The sequence below is a fragment of the Myodes glareolus genome, chromosome 25, assembly GCF_982192425.1.
Source record: "Myodes glareolus chromosome 25, mMyoGla1.1, whole genome shotgun sequence".
NCBI lineage: Eukaryota > Metazoa > Chordata > Mammalia > Rodentia > Cricetidae > Myodes > Myodes glareolus.
Window position 1 is genome coordinate 35,900,262 of NC_142050.1, and position 17,618 is coordinate 35,917,879.

General features: G+C 38.6%; 1 protein-coding gene across 4 annotated transcripts in view; it reads left to right on the forward strand.

Annotated features, from left to right (window-relative positions):
- The window catches only part of Trim24 (tripartite motif containing 24), a 103,501-nt gene that overhangs the window by 39,588 nt on the left and 46,295 nt on the right, over positions 1-17,618 (forward strand). For all 4 annotated transcript variants that reach the window (XM_085683967.2, XM_085683968.2, XM_085683969.2 and 1 more), the window contains exon 3: positions 6,506-6,653. In XM_085683967.2, the coding sequence (XP_085540093.1) occupies positions 6,506-6,653 (148 nt within the window). The remainder of the gene's footprint in view (positions 1-6,505; positions 6,654-17,618) is intronic.

Genomic DNA, 17,618 nt, shown 5'->3' on the forward strand with positions numbered 1-17,618 from the left:
GGTGGGGAAAGGAGTGGGTGGGGTGGCTCTTGCAGGGACAGGACAGACCATTACATTTTCATCTCTTTTTTATAGTATAATGGTGGGAGGTTAGGCACAATAGGCTAAAGGAATTGGGTTGGCATATTCTCAAGACTAATTCCTGCTTATTTGTGGCATCGTCTTGGTGTGGGGATAACCTGAGAAAACTGGGTGCTAGTCACATTCTGGGGTAGGTGGTCTCTTTGCTCCTGTCTGGTGTTTTTGGTGTGGAAATGTCTGTTGTCTTTTACACCTGTTTAAAGTTTTGGCAGAACAGAGGACAAAGTTAATAAGTTTAGGGGAAAAAAAAATTTTGTAGGACCAAATTTTGAAATGAAAGGGGTGTATCTGACTTGTTTAAGGTGCATCCTATAATTCGGCTCCCTGAAACTCACAAGAAGTTTTTGGGCTTATGAAAACGTAAGTTTTAGACAGTAGTGTATTTGTATCAGAATGACTGTGACAGATTTTTTTGCACACAAAAAGTATTTTTAAGACTATGAAAGGCAGCGTGAGAGAGAAATTTGATAACTTGTATTTGTCCTCATACCTTTATAACTTGCAGGTACACACCTTAATAACTTGTATTTGTATTTTACTGAAATTTTTTTTGGTGAGGCTATCCTTTTAAACTGACAAAACCTCTCAGCTGTCACACTGCATCAGGGATCTCTGAGAAGGATAAAATTTTACTTGAGTTATTGATTAAAAAACAACAGAGAACTTACTTGATTGGCATCTACAGCTACTCTTCAGGGTCCTCCATGGTCACTGAGGGTCGTAATTTCTTTTGCTGTTTGGTGCAGGACTTGCCAGGCTCCAGAAAATGCTGTGGGCTAAAAAATCTGTAGGAAAATAGGTGTACCTTGACCTGAGCAGCTAGGCTGTCGATTCCAGTGATTCTGTCCATGGTCCGGATATCCTCAGTTTAGATGAAAGGCAGTTTTGTCCAGTGCTTGGCAGTTGAAGCAAATTGTGGATGGACGTTTTGTGCCCATTTGTCTTCTATCTTCTTTGGAGGAGATAGAGTGCTGCTAGGAGCCAACCTGTCTCTTTTTGTTACAAAAAGTTTTTTAATAATTAAATATTTAAATGTCATATTCCCCAGATCTCTGAGCAGTTGAGGGCTGTTTACCAGGTATAAATGAGTTATAGCTACAGTATAGAATCTACCTGCAGAGCTGAGTTTGAGCTTACCTGTACTGGCTGTCATTTTAACAAGTAAAGCAGGGTTGAATTAAGAGATTTAAAAGTCCATACCAATTTAAACATGAGATGTATTGTTTTTGTAGTCTAAAATGAGATACAATGGACAAACAATTATAACGTTTAATAGTAAACATAGGTGTATTTTTAAAGACAAAAACATAAGTAAACCAGGGGACCAGGCAGGGTATACTTCAGTAAAGATGGACTGGTCACCTGACCTGGCTCTCAGTTATGATGGCAGCAAAGTCACCTGACCTCAGTTAAGATGGCGATGAAGTAACCTGACCTCAGTTAAGATGGTGGTAAGGTCTCCTGACCTCAGTCAAAATGGCAGTGGTCACATATTGTATGGAATGGTCACATATTGTATTGTATGGAAAAAGCCAAGGGAGTTTTAAACATAATAATAAGAGAGACCTAGAGGCATGATCCACCATGTTGCCGAGCCGGCGCACCACATGCCATGGTGGGGAGCAAAGGCTAGAACTGAAAACAGCTGCCTCATGGATCCAACCAATCTTGTTGGTTTTATAACCAGGTAGTTGAGGAAAAGCGGAACCTGCAGGAGGCCAGTGAAGCATAGTTTGAGGGTTTACACCATAGTTCAAAACGTGAAAAACACCACAGGGGCTATAGAAGAACGTCCTTTCTCTAAAAGCAGAGTGTTAAAGTCTGACTAGCTCCGGTATAGGTGACTCAGAAGCCAGCAAGGCTAGAGGCCGCCCTGTGCAGTCTCTCACGGTGGGGACCACTTATGAGTGGTCCAAAAGAAAAGAAAAAGAAGAAAGAAAAATCTGAGGGACCTTGGGCCCCCTAATTGAATGCACCGCACAGTGTGTGCAGTGCTAGCTCAGGAGGACCAACCCCAGGTTGTCTGATCATGGTTTTAGTTATGGAAAGCAGCGAAGGGCTCAATTGTAGCTGTGAAGGCTTTTTGGGAGCTGGAAGGGAAAAACTCACCACTGAAGCTGCTGGTGTGCATAGAGATTGGTGTTCAGGCAGATGGAACTCGTGGTTGTTGTAGAAAAAATACCCAATTCTGGATCCTGACCCCAGGAGAGGGGTGGGAGAGCCTCCTGGGTTTTGGCACCAATGATATGGTTTAAGTAAAACGGCACCATTCCCCAAGTGGCTGCAGCAGTCAGCGGGTTCTGAGACCACAGTGGGCAACGAAGGCAGCCATCCCAGACACGGAGCCCCCGAGTAGCCTGTGAGTCTCAGGCCGACAGCATAGGCAGGGAGCCACGTGGTGGGTGAGAGACCAAGGCAGATAGGTATACCTTGGACCATGCCACAGGTCCCCCAAAAGGCAGCTGGTCCAGGGCAGAGAGCCACGCTGTGGGTGAGAGACAGAGACATAGATAGGCTTGTCATGCACAGTGAGGTTGGATATTTATTTAGTGGGTTATGGAAGGGAAAGAGGAAGAGCTGAGAGAGAGAGAAACAGGGAGGAAGGGGAGAAGTGGGGAGAAGGGAGTAAGGCAGAAGCTGCCTCTTTGGGGGATTAATTGAAAGAAGGTTGAGAGCTCAGGCTGGAAGCAGAAGGAAGATCTGCCTGCCCTCGGTGGTGGGAGGGAGTGGGTAGGGTTTATCTCTTAAAGGGACAGAACAGACCATTACAGTGTGTGACTAGTTTCTGTGCACCCCCCTCTCCTTTTCATTTTCAGCTTTTTTATTCCTGAGGTGTAATTACAGGGATTTAGGGTTCAGTTTACTTATAAAAGAACTTAGTTAATACTAGTTTAAATTCTGTTGTTTTAACAGTATCCAACATTGCTCCCCAAAGGCCAAATTGGGTTTGCTCTAGGGGATAAACTATCTTCTTGTAAAACTAGCTTTCTTTGTGAGAGGAAGTTTGACACAGGGTTTCTTAGTGCAACTTTGGAGCCTCTCCTGGCACTTGCTCTGTAGACGATAGGCTGGCCTCGAATTCACAGAGATCTGCTTGCCTCTGCCTCCCAAGTACTGGGATTAAAGGCATGCACCACCACGGCCTGCGTGAAACCTGCTTGAAATAATGGAACTGGCTATCAGTTTACCTCAGCTGTAATGTGTAGTATGCTGGAGTCCCTGGGCTCATTGGCTTGCTCTAAGGGAAAAACACACAAACTGATTTTGGAGACTATGTGTTGCTCACTTTTCTAGGCTTGTCAGTGGCACTCCCTATCTTGCTGATGTTGTTTTGTTTTTGTTGTTGTTGTTTGGTTTTTTTTTTTGTCCTTTTTGTTGTTTGCAATAGGCTCTTGCCATGTGCAGCCCAGGGTGGTCTTGAACTCATAGTTGGCTTCTATCTCAGGATGACAGGTGTTACCAGATCTTGCTCCTATTTTGCACTTCATATTTTGATTCATTTACCAGGGATCTAGAGCAGTGCATATTAGACATTCTTCATTCCTTTTTGTAGCCTACAATGGAAGATTAGAAATTTAAGTTGTATCCTTATAGACACAATAGTTGGCCTTAAGAGGATATCTCTAGATCTATCAAAAATCTTCAGAATCAGAGGAAGAGAAATGACAGATGGGATCCAGAGTGTCATTGAGAAAGCTAAGAGGATTGGCAGATTGTCCAAGTGATTACTAGCACTGACAAGTACTTAGCAATAGTGTGAAAAAAGGTGAAGATGATAAGCCCTAAGAAAAGGCAGATTTTTGGTTCTTACAAATAACAGATACTTGGAATTTGGCAACTTCTGAATTATGTGCATTTTCATTTCCAACTACAAAGATAGATAGTATTGCCACTATCTACACCTTTATACCAGCCAGATACATGTACTAGATACTCTTTATTTTCACCTCCCATTCCCAGTGCACTCTCCAAACTTATTTTACTCCTAAATCCTCCATTCTGTTCTGTTCTCATCTTGACTCTACTAACCCTCATATAAATCACCTTATGTGGGAATTCTTTGAACCTTTCTAATCTGTTCTTCGCTTCGTAGCAATAGTGATTTAAAAAATTTCTATCCGTGCCTTTTTTTTTAATATTTTTTTTATCCGTGCCTTTTTATTTAATCTTTCTTCAGACAAAGACCACCATTGTCATGTGTCCTTAGTTGATCTGACCCTTGCCTGTCTTGCTGCCAGCTCCTTCTCTTGCCAGTCTTCCCCTTGATTCCTATACTAAAATGCTACTTGTTTACTTTCAGCTCTTTAAATGAGCCATGCTCTTCTCTTGCAGTTTTCTTTGTGCTGTTCTCTGACTAGAAGACTTTTCCTCTAGTAGCTTTCATAGCTTGATGTTGATGAAGTCTTTTTTTAAACTTTTTTTTAAGGAAAAAAACTTGTTTTATCTGGGTAAATTCTTCTGTGTCTCAGTCATAAGTGCTGACAACTTTTTGTACATTTCGTTTTATTGGCACTTCTTAACAGAGTGATCATTACAATAATGTGGCTTTCCTACTTAACTTTAAGAAGAACTCAGTAAAATATGTATCGTTATCCTCGTTTTAATCATGAGTTCTGTATCCTGCTCAAGACCATTCATTGTTGTAGTTGTGGTTTCTGTTGCTTTGATAAAGCACCACGACCAAGAGTAACTTGACAAAGAAAGGGCTTATTTCAGCTTGAAATTGTGCATCACAGTTCGTCCTCAAAGGAAGTCATGGGAGAAAATTCAAGGTTGGACCTGGAGGCAGGAACTGAAGCAGAGGCCATGGAGAAATGCTACTTACTAGCTTATTCCCGTGCATGCCTTGCTCAGCCTGCTGGTATAACCCAGAACTACCCAGTCAGAGATTTCACTGCCCACAGTGAGTTGGGCCCTTTCCCACATTAATCCTTAATCAACATGATCCCCCACAAAATTATATGCAGGCCAACCTTTTTTCTCTTCCCCCCTCCTCATTTGTCGTCTGTCTCTCTCTTAAATGTTTTGTGTTATGTGCTTAGGCACCTTGCCTGAATGCATGTCCATGTACCATATGCATGCAGTACCCATTCAGGCCAGAAGAAGAGACAGGCTAGAGAGACAGCTTAGTGATTAAGAACAATGATTGCTCTTCCAGAAGACTTGGGTTCAATTTTCAGCATCCACATGGTGACTCATTACTATTCATAACAGTTCCAGAGGATCAGATATCCTTTATGGACTCCACAGGCACCACATGCGTATGCTACACAGACATACTTGCAGGAAAAATATCCAACACATAAGAATAAATAAAATAAATGACTTAAAATAGTCTCTCTTTCAAGATCTATCTAGGCTTGCATCAGAGTTGACAAAATCCATCCAGTACAAACATTAAGGTAATTAGTGGGATAACTTGAATTTAAACTTGTTTCTCTGTTAGGATCCTAAGTGTCATTAGGACAGAGACTATGTTTACTTTTTCTTATTCTTGTACATTCAATACCTAGCCTTATACTTGGAGTGACAGAGTGACTATTATATTGAACTATGAAGAAAATTGTACTTAAAATTATTATTATTTTGGTTTTCAAGACAGGGTTTCTCTATGCAACAGTCCTGGTAGTCCTGGGACTTACTTTGTAGACCAGGCTGGCCTCAAACCCTCTGAGAGCCACCTCTATCAGTCTTTACCTCCCAAGTGCTAGGATTAAAGGCCACTACCCAGGTAAAAGTATTTTTTAAAAAAAATATTTATTTTTACTTTGTTAGTGTTTTGCCTACATGTATGAATGCATATGTACCACAAGCATGCCTGGTGCCAGAAAAGAGTGTTGGATTTATTGTAATTAGGTTTACAGATGTATATATGTGCACCATGTGTGTTCCTGGTGCCCACAGAAGCCAGAAAAGGATGTCAGATCTCCTGAAACTAGAGTTACAGATGAATGTAAGTGATCATGTGGATGCTGGGAATCAAACACAGATCTTCTGTAAGAACATCTAGAGTCATCTCTCCAACCACTTGAAGTTATTTTTACGTGTATCATTTGCCTACTTTCTGGAATGTCTAGTATATCAGTTTAGAGGCCAAAGAGAAAATGTGTTTAATCTTTGTCCAGTTTGATGTTGCACACTATTAATCCTAGACCTCATGAGGCAGAGTCATGTGTCATATTATGAGTTGAATATCATCCTGATCTAAATAGTGAGTCCCAGGCTCGTCAGAGATACATAGTGGGACCTTGTCTAAAAAGACAGTTCTCATATATAACATCTTCATTTTATATGCATATAGTTTAATGTATACTATAAATTTAAATTTAGACTAATGTATGAAAGCTGATAGTCTATTTGGTTGATATTTTATTCTTTTTAATATTTTTCAACAATTTATGTGACCAGATTCTTTTATTACTAGGTATGTACAAGCTGTGAAGATAATGCAGAAGCTAATGGGTTTTGTGTAGAGTGTGTCGAATGGCTCTGCAAAACATGTATTAGAGCTCACCAGAGAGTGAAGTTCACAAAAGACCACACAGTCAGGCAGAAAGAAGAAGTATCTCCAGGTAATGAATCAGGTTTTCACATTTCTCTTTTTCTTTTCTGAAACTGTATTTTTAGTCTTTCTGTACTGATACAGCTATAAGCATTACACACACTTAAAGTATACTTTTTAATACAAAGAAGTCAATGTTCTAATTGAAATTGTACTTAGAGGTGCTTATATATATTGAATCTTACCTTAATATGTTAGGGGCCATGTGTTACAGCAGGTGACAACCAGTATTCAGATGTCAACCCACCAGAGGAATGGTTATCTGATGGAGGTTAATCCTTTCCAGACAAGGTCTGTAGGACCATCAACTCTGGAAACTGTTGGTCACTTTTGCTCAAGGAGCTTGGTACCTCCCCAGTACCTACATTGTAGTATATAATTTTATGTGATGTGTATATGTAATCTCATGATTACATCTCAGGCTTAGTGGTTAGGAATATGACTTTTCATTTAGCTGTATAGTTTTGATGAGTAGAGTATATACTGGTACATCCTCCATAACTGACTCTATTGTCCTACAAGGACTGTGGACACTTAATAGCCTGCTTTTTTTTTTTTTTGCTTGCTTATTAGGTAACTTCCCCCTTCTCTGTGGGATCCCCAGTGAGAAAATTTAGCTACCCAGTCAAAAACCTTGGTTCCCACAGTCAGAATCTCTACTCCATTTCCTGAGATAAAACCTAGAAGCTAGCTCCCTGCAATTATTAATTTTTTTATTTGGGAGGACATTTAGTCAAGAGAGGAGTCTTCCAAATAGATTATCTTCAAAGATAGGGTTATGGCACATCCAAGCTTGTTTGATTCTTAACCCTTCCTGATAAGGAGATTGGATGTCCCAAATTCCACCACAGCCGACTTGGAAAGTCCTAACCTCAGTTGACCCCCAGTTCTAACCCTAACAAAGTTATTAAATTCCCTACAACCACTCTTAGCTCCATTTACCAAAGCAGGATTTTCACTTAGGAATATAGTATAAAGTTTCTCCCTTTATAGAATTTAAAGCTTCCTAAATCATCTTCTTTGCTTCTTAGTGCTACCCAGGTATCTTCCTAGATACCTCTTCTACCATATAAAGGAGCTGACAGTGTCACTCTGAGCAGCTCTTACCTGTTTTAGGACCCTGAGAAATTCTGGCTTTGCAACCTTGCTTTTACCAGAAAATTGCTGTGTGTGTGTGTGTGTGTGTGTGTGTGTAAACTAGAAACTTTATAGCACGGAAGAATAATAAAGAAACTGGCATGAAGAAGTACTGAGTGAGAGAGTTTGTTCCTTCATCCTCAGATAGCCAGAGGAAGAAAGTCCTTTTTGTTTCTTGTAGCTTCTAATCTGAACCCTGAGAGGATGTTGAGACTGGCCCTCAAATAGCCATCTTTATTAATGCATATTCTCAAACACATTCAGTTTGGTGTGATCAAACCAAAACCCAAACCAAATAAAACAACTTTTGCTTTTGTTAACCCACTAAGAGTGAAGAACATTATCCAAATTCTTTGGTCAAATTACGCAAACTTTATTTTCAGGCAAACAGGGAAATCTTCCTAGAGTGGAGTTTGAGAAAATAGCCTTGAACACAGGAGAAGGTAGGATTATATAGCCTTAATAACTGCAAGACAAGGGGTTTTTCAGGAGTTGGGGGATTTTCAGAGGAGTTTTGGTTATGTACGAACTTGGCTAAAGATTTCAAAATTATTTGGTAGAACATCTAATCAGGAAATGTTTAAAGGGAGAGTCAAACTCCATAGTGTGGAGAGCATGCCAAATTCAGGACCAGGATGTTGTTTGAGTTGTAATTGGTCTTAATAATAAAAACCCAGAAACAGATATTAGGGGGTGAAAGCTAAAAGGTCAGAAGCAGAGCAGCCAGTTCTTACCTGTATGAAATCTTCAGACCAAATGGGTATCCTGTTTCTACAAGTCCTCAGAGGGAATACCATGTCTGCGAAACTGCAGACTGAATTCTGAGCTCCTGTCTCCTTCTATCTTATGTTTGCCTCGTCACCCAGCCACATCACTTCCCATCTCTACCTCAGTAGTGCTGTGATTAAACTTGTGTGCCACCACTGCCTGACCTCTGTGGCAGTGTAGTTAACTCCACACTGATCTTCAGGCAAGCTTTATTTGTTAAAGCACAAACAAAATATTACCACATTTCCCCTTTTTTGTCTAAAAAAAAAGGTTATGACTGATATTAAAAAACTGTATATAATGAGTACAATAACTATACAGGCAATAAGTACGTCAACAATATCTATTCCATTTGCCTATGACAAATTCAGAGAAAATACTCTATCATCTATCCTATCTTGGTGAGTCCAAAGTGTTGTACCTAGTTCACTTTTTATTTTTATTTGTTCTTTTTTTTTAAATTTTTGTTTTGTTTTGTTTTTTGTTTTTCAGGACAGGGTTTCTATGTAGCTTTGGCGTCTGTCCTAGCTCTTGTAGACCAGGCTGGCCTCAAACTCACAGAGCTCCGCCAGCCTCTGCCTTCCGAGTGCTGGGATTAAAGACGTGCGCCACCGCCACCTGGCCTGTTTTTGATTTTTGAAACGGGGTTTCTCTGTAGTTTTTGGTGCCTGGCCTGGAACTAGCTCTTGTAGCAGGCTGGCCTCAAACTCACAGTCCTGGCCGACCGGAACTCTCTTTCTAGACCAAGCTGGCCTCCAACTCACTGAGATCTGCCTGCCTCTGCCTCCCGAGTACTGGGATTAAAGGTGTGCGCCACCACCACCCGCCAACTTTTTATTCTATCTTGCATTACCAACCCAAAATTTTTCTTTTATGTCTCTCAACTTTAACGTTATACATTTTACATTTCAATTGTGAATTTCTTTTCTGAGCCTGGTAAATAAGGAAAACTATAATTACCTAGTTTTAACTCCCTCAGAGAACCAAGATAGAAATATTAAGAACGAATTGAAAGCAAGCAACTTCCAAAAAAAATATGAGAAATGACAGAAACAGCTGGCTACCTGTATAGACATCCAAGGTTCTTCTGTAATGTTGGGGCATCTGTTTTTTTGGCCTATTGGATAGACTTCTATGAAGCAGAATTTTGAAAGATTGTCCCATCTTATCTTGACAAAGTTTGGCAGTTGATCTCTTTTGTGTCCTGCTTGTCCAATTTGCACAGCATACTGTTAGCCATCAAGAGCACTTTGTTGCCTAGTAGCTTACTTTTCTACAAAGAAAATAAACACAAAGTGCAGTTTCTTCAATGATCATCATCTTCTGAAGTAGATTGGTGCTGCCAGTAGCAGACATGAACCCTGAATCTAAACTCCTTTGTTCAGTTTTTTCCTTACTGTTACCAATAATAACTTATAACCAACCACCCTAAACAATGACAAATATCCATACCAATACCAACCCAATACCATGCACCTCACCTCTTGGGAATATGGGAATCATGTTTTAAAATTTACTTCCTGCTGTCCAGGGTGCGATGGCATTTTAGGGGGTCCTGAAAAGAAAAATTGGGGTTGATTGTCAAGTCTTAGAGGTAGCTATATCATTTATTGTCCAGTTTCAGCATAATAGGAAAGTGCAGGACTTGTCTCAAGTTGTGACTAGGGTAGTCTGTGAGGCTGGATCAACTCAGCTAGCCTCTTAGATATTGTTCTGAGCAGTTTTTGTCCAAAGCTGATCATTAGTTGGCGGTGTTATCATTGCTTAGTGGTGTTATCATAGTCCTGGTGGAATTATTGTTGTGGGGTCCCCATCATCCTTTTGGAGATCTCAAAGGTCACTGTTAAGAAGCGTAGTCAGTGTTCACTGCTAAAAAGTGATACTCAAACCCGAAGTTAAGTACAAAAAGCTAAATGAAGTGTTTTTCTAGAATTAGTACTCCACTGATCATTAATAGCATAACAAAAAGTTTAAAATATATACACGTTTATCTTATAAATTTGAGATACTTATATCTTAAGAAAAGCTCTAAAGAGTCAAAATAGAACCAAGAGATTATGAGATTAGTGGCAATAAAATAGTCCATTAATTTTGGTTTTTCTTCTGTCCCATATCAGGTGGCTCTGCTGACGTGAGACAGATTTTGTATTTCACTTTAACAAGCATGCTTGGGTTTAGAGAAGGAGAGAGCCACACCCCAACTCCAAAGCCAGCTTTAATCTTTAATCATACTAGGATTACTAAAAGATCATTTGTATTATATATCTGTAGAGAACAGCAGAAACAAACATTAGGAAGAATTTATGAAATTTTATCCTGTTGAAAATGTGATATCAATAGGCCAATTTACTCTTTCGTTGGACATTTTCTCTGGATGATTGGTCCTTTTTCTTCAGATGTCTCGTTTCCACTGGTCTTCAGATTCCTTAACTAGATGCTTTCATTCTCCTGAAAAGACAAAACCAAAATCCTTCCCCAACTCTAATTTTGGGGAGTTTCATTTTTGGCAAGTTATATCTGATTGTGTAAGAAGCAGTTGTTAATTTAGATTGAATGAACTATCACCTCTTCTAATTAAGAGATCTCTCTTGTTCAAATCTAACCTTTAACAATTTTGATGGCATCCATACGTTTTCTTCTCCTGGTTTCCATTCTGAGGTCAGCACGTCTTAAATGTATACAAGCTGATTTAAATTCATAGTTTTTTTTTTATTATTAGCTAATGTCTCTTCATGGCTGTTGTTCCTTTCTCATTATCATTTAGAAAATTCAAAGTTAATAAAGCTTTTGGAATTTATTATGGGTCTTTATTACCTCTTTCTGTTTATCTAGCAAATTAGAGTTAGACTTGATTCTTCTATGACTGCTTGTAAAATTCTTTGTGCCTTTAATATGCTTTATTTCGTAATAGTCAAAAAACTTTCATTTTATTAGAGACATATGCTAGAGCATTGCCAGTCTTAAATTGTACAGGTATACCCATGATGTCCATAACTTCTAATAAATGTGTGATTACTAAATCAGCCTTTTCTGAACTCAAAGCAATTGCCCATTGAAATCCAGAATAAGTATCAATGTTGTGGTGTACATATTTTAATTTTCCAAATTCTACAAAATGTAACACATCCATCTGCCAGATTTCATTTCTTTGAATACCATTTGGGTTACTTTCTGCAGTTTAGAGTTTGGTTGTAGAAAGAACAAGTAGGCTATTTCTTTTTATTTTCGTTTCCTTATAATTTCCTTGACTTTTTGTGAAGTGATGGAAAAATCTTTTTTTTCAGACTTTTGCTATTGACATGATGTTTTTTATGAAATTCTGAGTCTTCCAGCTCATTTCCTATCAATGGTTCATCAATTTCATCATTACCTTGTGCTATAAGGCCTGGCAGACCTGTATGGGATCAGAAGTATGTTATATATACAGGATGATTCCTATTCCTGATTATTGCTATGTCTATTCCTGCTAGTTGACAAAGTATCAGTTTTCCTTTTCGTATCAACTCAGAGACCTTTTCACAAAAGATTTTAACTTTTTACTCTGTTTATGTGGTCAGAAAGGTCTATTCTAAGATAATGTCTTCCTTTTTTGCATTAATATTCCTGTAGGGTAATATTTAGAGGATAATATGACCGGAATGCAGTTGAGATTGGATACACATAATACAAATGTACATCCTGTAATTTGTTTTCCATCAAAGCCAATTCTCACTCAGCGCCAGGTGATAATTCCCTTGGACTATTTAAGTCTGTGTCACCGTCTAAGGTTTGAACAACTTACTCAGCTTATCATTTTCTACCCCAATATTGTTTTGTAAATAGGAAATGTCTCCTAGCAATCTTTGAAAGTCATTAAGAGTTTGAAATCAATCTTTCCTAATTTGTACCTTTTGGTATCTTAATTTTTTGTAGACCTATTTTATTAATTAATAGAGTTTTAATAATTGAGTCTCTTCTGTTTGGAATTTTTCAGGAGAAATTTGTAATCCCAAACAAGGCAACATTGTTTTTACATCTTCAAACATTCTTTTTAAAATATCTATATTTGAATCATCTAGTAAGATGTCGTCCATGTAATGGTAAGGTATAGGTTGAGGAAATTGCTTATGTATCATTTCCGAGGGCTTCTGTACAAAATATTGGCACAGGGTGGGGCTATTTAACATTCCCTATGAGAGAATCTTCCATAAATGCCTCTTACCAGGCTGAGAATTATTCTAAGTAGGAACAGTGAAGGCAAATTTTTCTGTCTTTTCTTGTAAAGGTATAGTGAAGAAACAATCTCTTAAATCGGTAACTGTAAGGCATCACCCTTCAGGTAATAGAGAAGGCAGAGGAATTCCACACTGTAGAGAGTTCATTGGCTGAATTACCTTATTAACAGCTCTTAGATCTGTTACCGTTCTCCATTTTCCATTTTTTCTTTTTTAAGAACAAATACAGGAGAATTCCAAGGACTGGTTGATTCTTCAATATTCTGAGCATTTAACTGCTCCTGTTCCAGCTGTTCTGAAGCCACAGTTTCGCTCTTGTTAAAGACTATGCTTAATCTATACAGGTTTGTCTGTCAACTGTTTTAAAGGGAGGACTGCTGCTGCCTTTGAAAGATGAGCAGCCATTGTGCTCTTCTAATATTTTTCCCTTTAACATATTTTAATTTATGGTCTGTCTCTCAGATCGAAGGAATGTTAATCTGAGTATTCTGTTGCTGTAACTAATCACATCCCCATAAACTCATTGGTATGTTAGCCATATATGGGGCTTTAAATGTTTTCTCTCTCTCTGGCCTTATACATTTGACCCATCTTGTACTCTGTTTTATCTGAGATAAAGTTCCACTTCCTAAAAACTGAACATTTACCTCTTGAAGAGGCCAGTTTGGATGCCAAGTATCTGGTACAAATATTGTGACTTCTGCACTTGTATCTCCAAGGCTTTCAGTGACAACATCATTTATTCATATTTTTTAAAATTTTGGCCTTTGTTCATTTATAGAAGTTGGCCAAAATATTTGCTTTATGGTTTCTCCTGAATTTTTTGTTCTCTCTTCTGTAGCTGTTCTATCATGCAGAACAACAGTATGGTTTTTTACAATAGTGATTAGTTTCTTTAATTGCCCCAGTAAGGTGTTTCCTTCACGATGACAGGAAACAACTAAACCAAATTTGACATACAGTCCTGTGGGAGGCCCGTCAAGGGTTACCTTTATCTCCAAGCGTCGTCATGATCATGAGATTCAATATTAATTGTATCTCAGGTCTATTCCTCCAAGGGTGCCAATCTTACACTTAGTGACTTAATTACCCTTTTCCATTTTGAATTAGCATTTTTATAAGCCAGGAATTCCATTATTATTTGTCTAGCTTCTGAATTTGGTATCATTCTATTTACTGCTGAAATTAATCTTTATAAGAAATCAGTGCAGGTTTCTTTTGGGCCCTGTATAACTTTAGTAAATGACTCAATTTTCTTTCCTACTTATTCAATTCTGTCCCAAGCATTCAAAACTGCTGTATGGCATAAAGCTAGACAGTGGTTAACATATAGAGACTGCCTTTCTATATTAGCATGGTTTCCTCCAAAAAATTGGTCTTGGGAGATTTCCATATCTCTAGCCCTACTTCATTATTCAATGGTCTTAGCCTCATCTTTTCACCAGGTCCTCCATTGTAATTGAGAACCAGGCCCTAAAGCCGATGTAACCAAATCTCTCCAGTCCGGAGGGATGATTCTATGACAAGTTGATCACAAGTTTAACATCTGCTTCAGAAAAGGTGAATGCATGCCATATGAGACTCGCTGCCGTGAATCTCCTTAAATCTGACGTCCCAAAGGGTTCCTGTGAGCCTTGGTGCTGTCATTTGGCAGTTTTTGTAAGGTGACTGGACAAATTAAGGTTGGTTGTTTTAAAACCTTAGGCTGTTTTCTTTGTAACCTTATGATGCAGCAATCATTGGTTTTTCTTTAAATTCCTGTGTCTGAGTTTAAATATCTCTGTGATCTGTTTTTATAAGTTTTTCTAAGGCCTGTATCTTGGCACTCATATCAACCACCATTTTTAGAGATAAACCAAGAATTATCAAGGTGATAATTAACATTATGTCGAGCCCAGTTAAGTTGGCTATTTCTTCATTTAATTGATTTAAATGTTCCAGTTTTAAATCATGCATTGCATAAGCATACAGCAACCTGACTCTCTTCATCATAGTTGTATTTCCCATTTTTTGGGGAAAAACTTTCTCTTTTAACTAATTCTTCCCTTTAAAAACTCCAAATTGTCTCACCAAATCTGCTGCCAATGATTCAGATGACTGTGAAGCATGAGTCTGACTGCTACCTAATCTGGGAGCAGCCTGAGAAGGGTGCCCAGGGAAAATCTACCAGGAGAGAAGAAAGGAAAACCTTGCCTTCAGCGCAGTGGCATAGGCTGTGTGTAGTTCTGGCCTACGCTGGTGGCTGCAAAGCCACAAGCAAGTGGCTTTTTTGTGAATTCATACTCCAAAAAGCCACATGTAGAGCAAATTCTAATTGGTCTCAATAATAAAAATTTGGAGTCAGCTATTGAGAAGAGGGGGTGGAATCTCCAAAAAATCAGAGAAACAGAGCAGCTAGTCATTAGTCCCTACCTCTATAAAATCCTTAGGCTGAATGAGATATTTCTCTACAAGCACTCAGATAGAATGCCATGTCTGTGAAACCTTAGACTGAATCCTGAGCTCCTGTCTCTACTTTATTTCGTCTCTGCCCAGCCATATCACTTCCTGTTCTCACTCACCTCCTTAGTGCTGGGATTAAAGGTGTGAGCCTGGAAAACTTGGCTGTTTCTCTTTTAGACTGATTCAATCTCATGTAGCCCAGGGTGACCTCAAACTCACAGAGATCCAATACCTCTCCCTCTGCCTCTCGAGTGCTGGGATTAAAAGTGTGTCCCACCTCTGTCTGGCCTTTGGCTAACTAGTGTGGCAAGCTTTGTACTCTTATCTTCAGGCAAGTTTTATTTGTTAAAGCACAAACAAAATATTGTCATACCAGACCTACAATTCAGGTTGCTTTGGGGGATGAATGGGAGGTGAATGAACATTTCACATCCAAACCATAGCAACTACCAAATTTTTCTATGGTTATTTTTCTTCTTCCATTGTAAGTTTTATATGTTTGTATCTTTTTTTAAAAACTTATATGATAGGTTTGGTTTTATATTTATTCATAGGAGTAGCTCTTTGGGTATATTTATCCAATTACTTCTACCTTTTAGTCCATTACTCTTGTGTTTCTTTTCAATTACTCCAATTTTCTATTTCTGTTACTAGTGATGGGTGTGGTGATGCACAGCTATTATCCCAGTATTCAGGAGGCAGAGGCAACCTGGTCTACATAGCAAGTTCCAGGACAGGCAGAGCTACATAATAGAGAGAAAACCTGTTTACCCACCAAACATGCTCCCAAAAATACAATAATTTTTTTTTAATTACTGGGACAGATGAGCTATATACTCGATGGGTGTTTTAGATAAGTATTTGAATTCTAGTATTTCGCTGTTTCAGTTTATTTTAAAATATTCTGTACTTGCAGAGTTGGGATTTTGTTTTGACTTTCTACTTTGGTAGTTCTGTGAGTGAATATGATGTATTATTAAATGTAAATTTAATAATTAGAGTGTGATTATTGTGAACCAAGAATTGATTGTATCAAAGGATCACCTGAAGCTTCTGATCATCCTGCTTTTCCCTCTCAGGTGCTGGAGTTACAGGTCTAATCCAGTTTGGCCTGCTTATGAGGTGACAAGGATTGAACCCATGGGTTCATGTGTGCTAGCTAGACACTAGCAACAGGACTGTATCCCCAGCCTTGAAAGAATTCTGTAAAAGAAAGAAGGAAAATTTCCAAGTTCTTTGTCTTTATTACTTTTTATTGTCAAATTTTCATTAATTCATGGTAAGATAATTTAAATCTACAACTTAATTTTCCTTTCTGGCTACTTCTAAAATTTTTCTAAGATTTTAAAATCATAAATCTTTTAGATGTCTCCAATAGTTTAGTTTATTAACGTTTCCCTATGAGAGGGGTAAAACTTTTTAAATACAAACCATAAAAACTATTTTTGGGCCTGAAAAGTATAGGTCTATACACGTACTTTTTGAGAAAGGACTGTCTAAATGAAGATTTGTTGATGGAGCTGGGAATGTAGTTGAATGGTTGTAGGCAGAGGCTTCTTGTTTGTTTCCTGGCCACCCAGACCTGAACAATAACGCACAAACTATATTAATTACAACACTGTTTGGCCTATTAGCTCAAGCTTCTTATTAACCAACTAACATGCACAAGGCTTTGAGTACAAGTTCTAAAAGCACAAATAAATAATAATAATAATAGATACTTATCCTTGGCCAGACAGTGGTGGTACACGCCTTTAATCCCAGCACCCAGGAGGCAGAATCAGGCAGATCTCAGTGAGTGTAAGACCAGCCTGATCTACAAGACTTAGTTCTAGGACAGGCTCCAAAGCCATATATCCTAATTTAAAACAAAAACAAAAACAATTGGTATATTGTGCATTCGTGAGTTCATGTGTGTATGTACCACACCCATGTAGTGGCTGCAGAGATCAGAAGAGAATATCTAAACTGGAACTAAAGACACAGGCAGTTTTGAGCCACCTAATAGGGTGCTGAGTCCTCTGGAAGAGTAGCAAGTGCTGTTGCCTGCTGACCAAGTCATCTTTCCATTTTCTGAAAGGGACAAATAGGCCAGGAAATAATAACAAGAATTGGCAAATGGGATTTCATGAAACTAAAAGGTTTCTGTTCAGCAAAGTAAATACAAGTAAAAAGGCTACAGCTATTAATCTTACAGGGGATTAAGACTTAGGATATACACAGGAGCTGAGAAGATGGCTCAGTAAAGTGCTTGCATACAAGAATAAGGACGTAAGTTCAGTCACTAATATCTATATTAAAAAACCTAGCATGATGACTTACTTGTAATTTGAGTGATGAAGCATCTGGGAATGGGGGCACAGACACATGCTGAATCCTGAGCCATATTGGCCAGCAGCCTAGCTTATTAGACA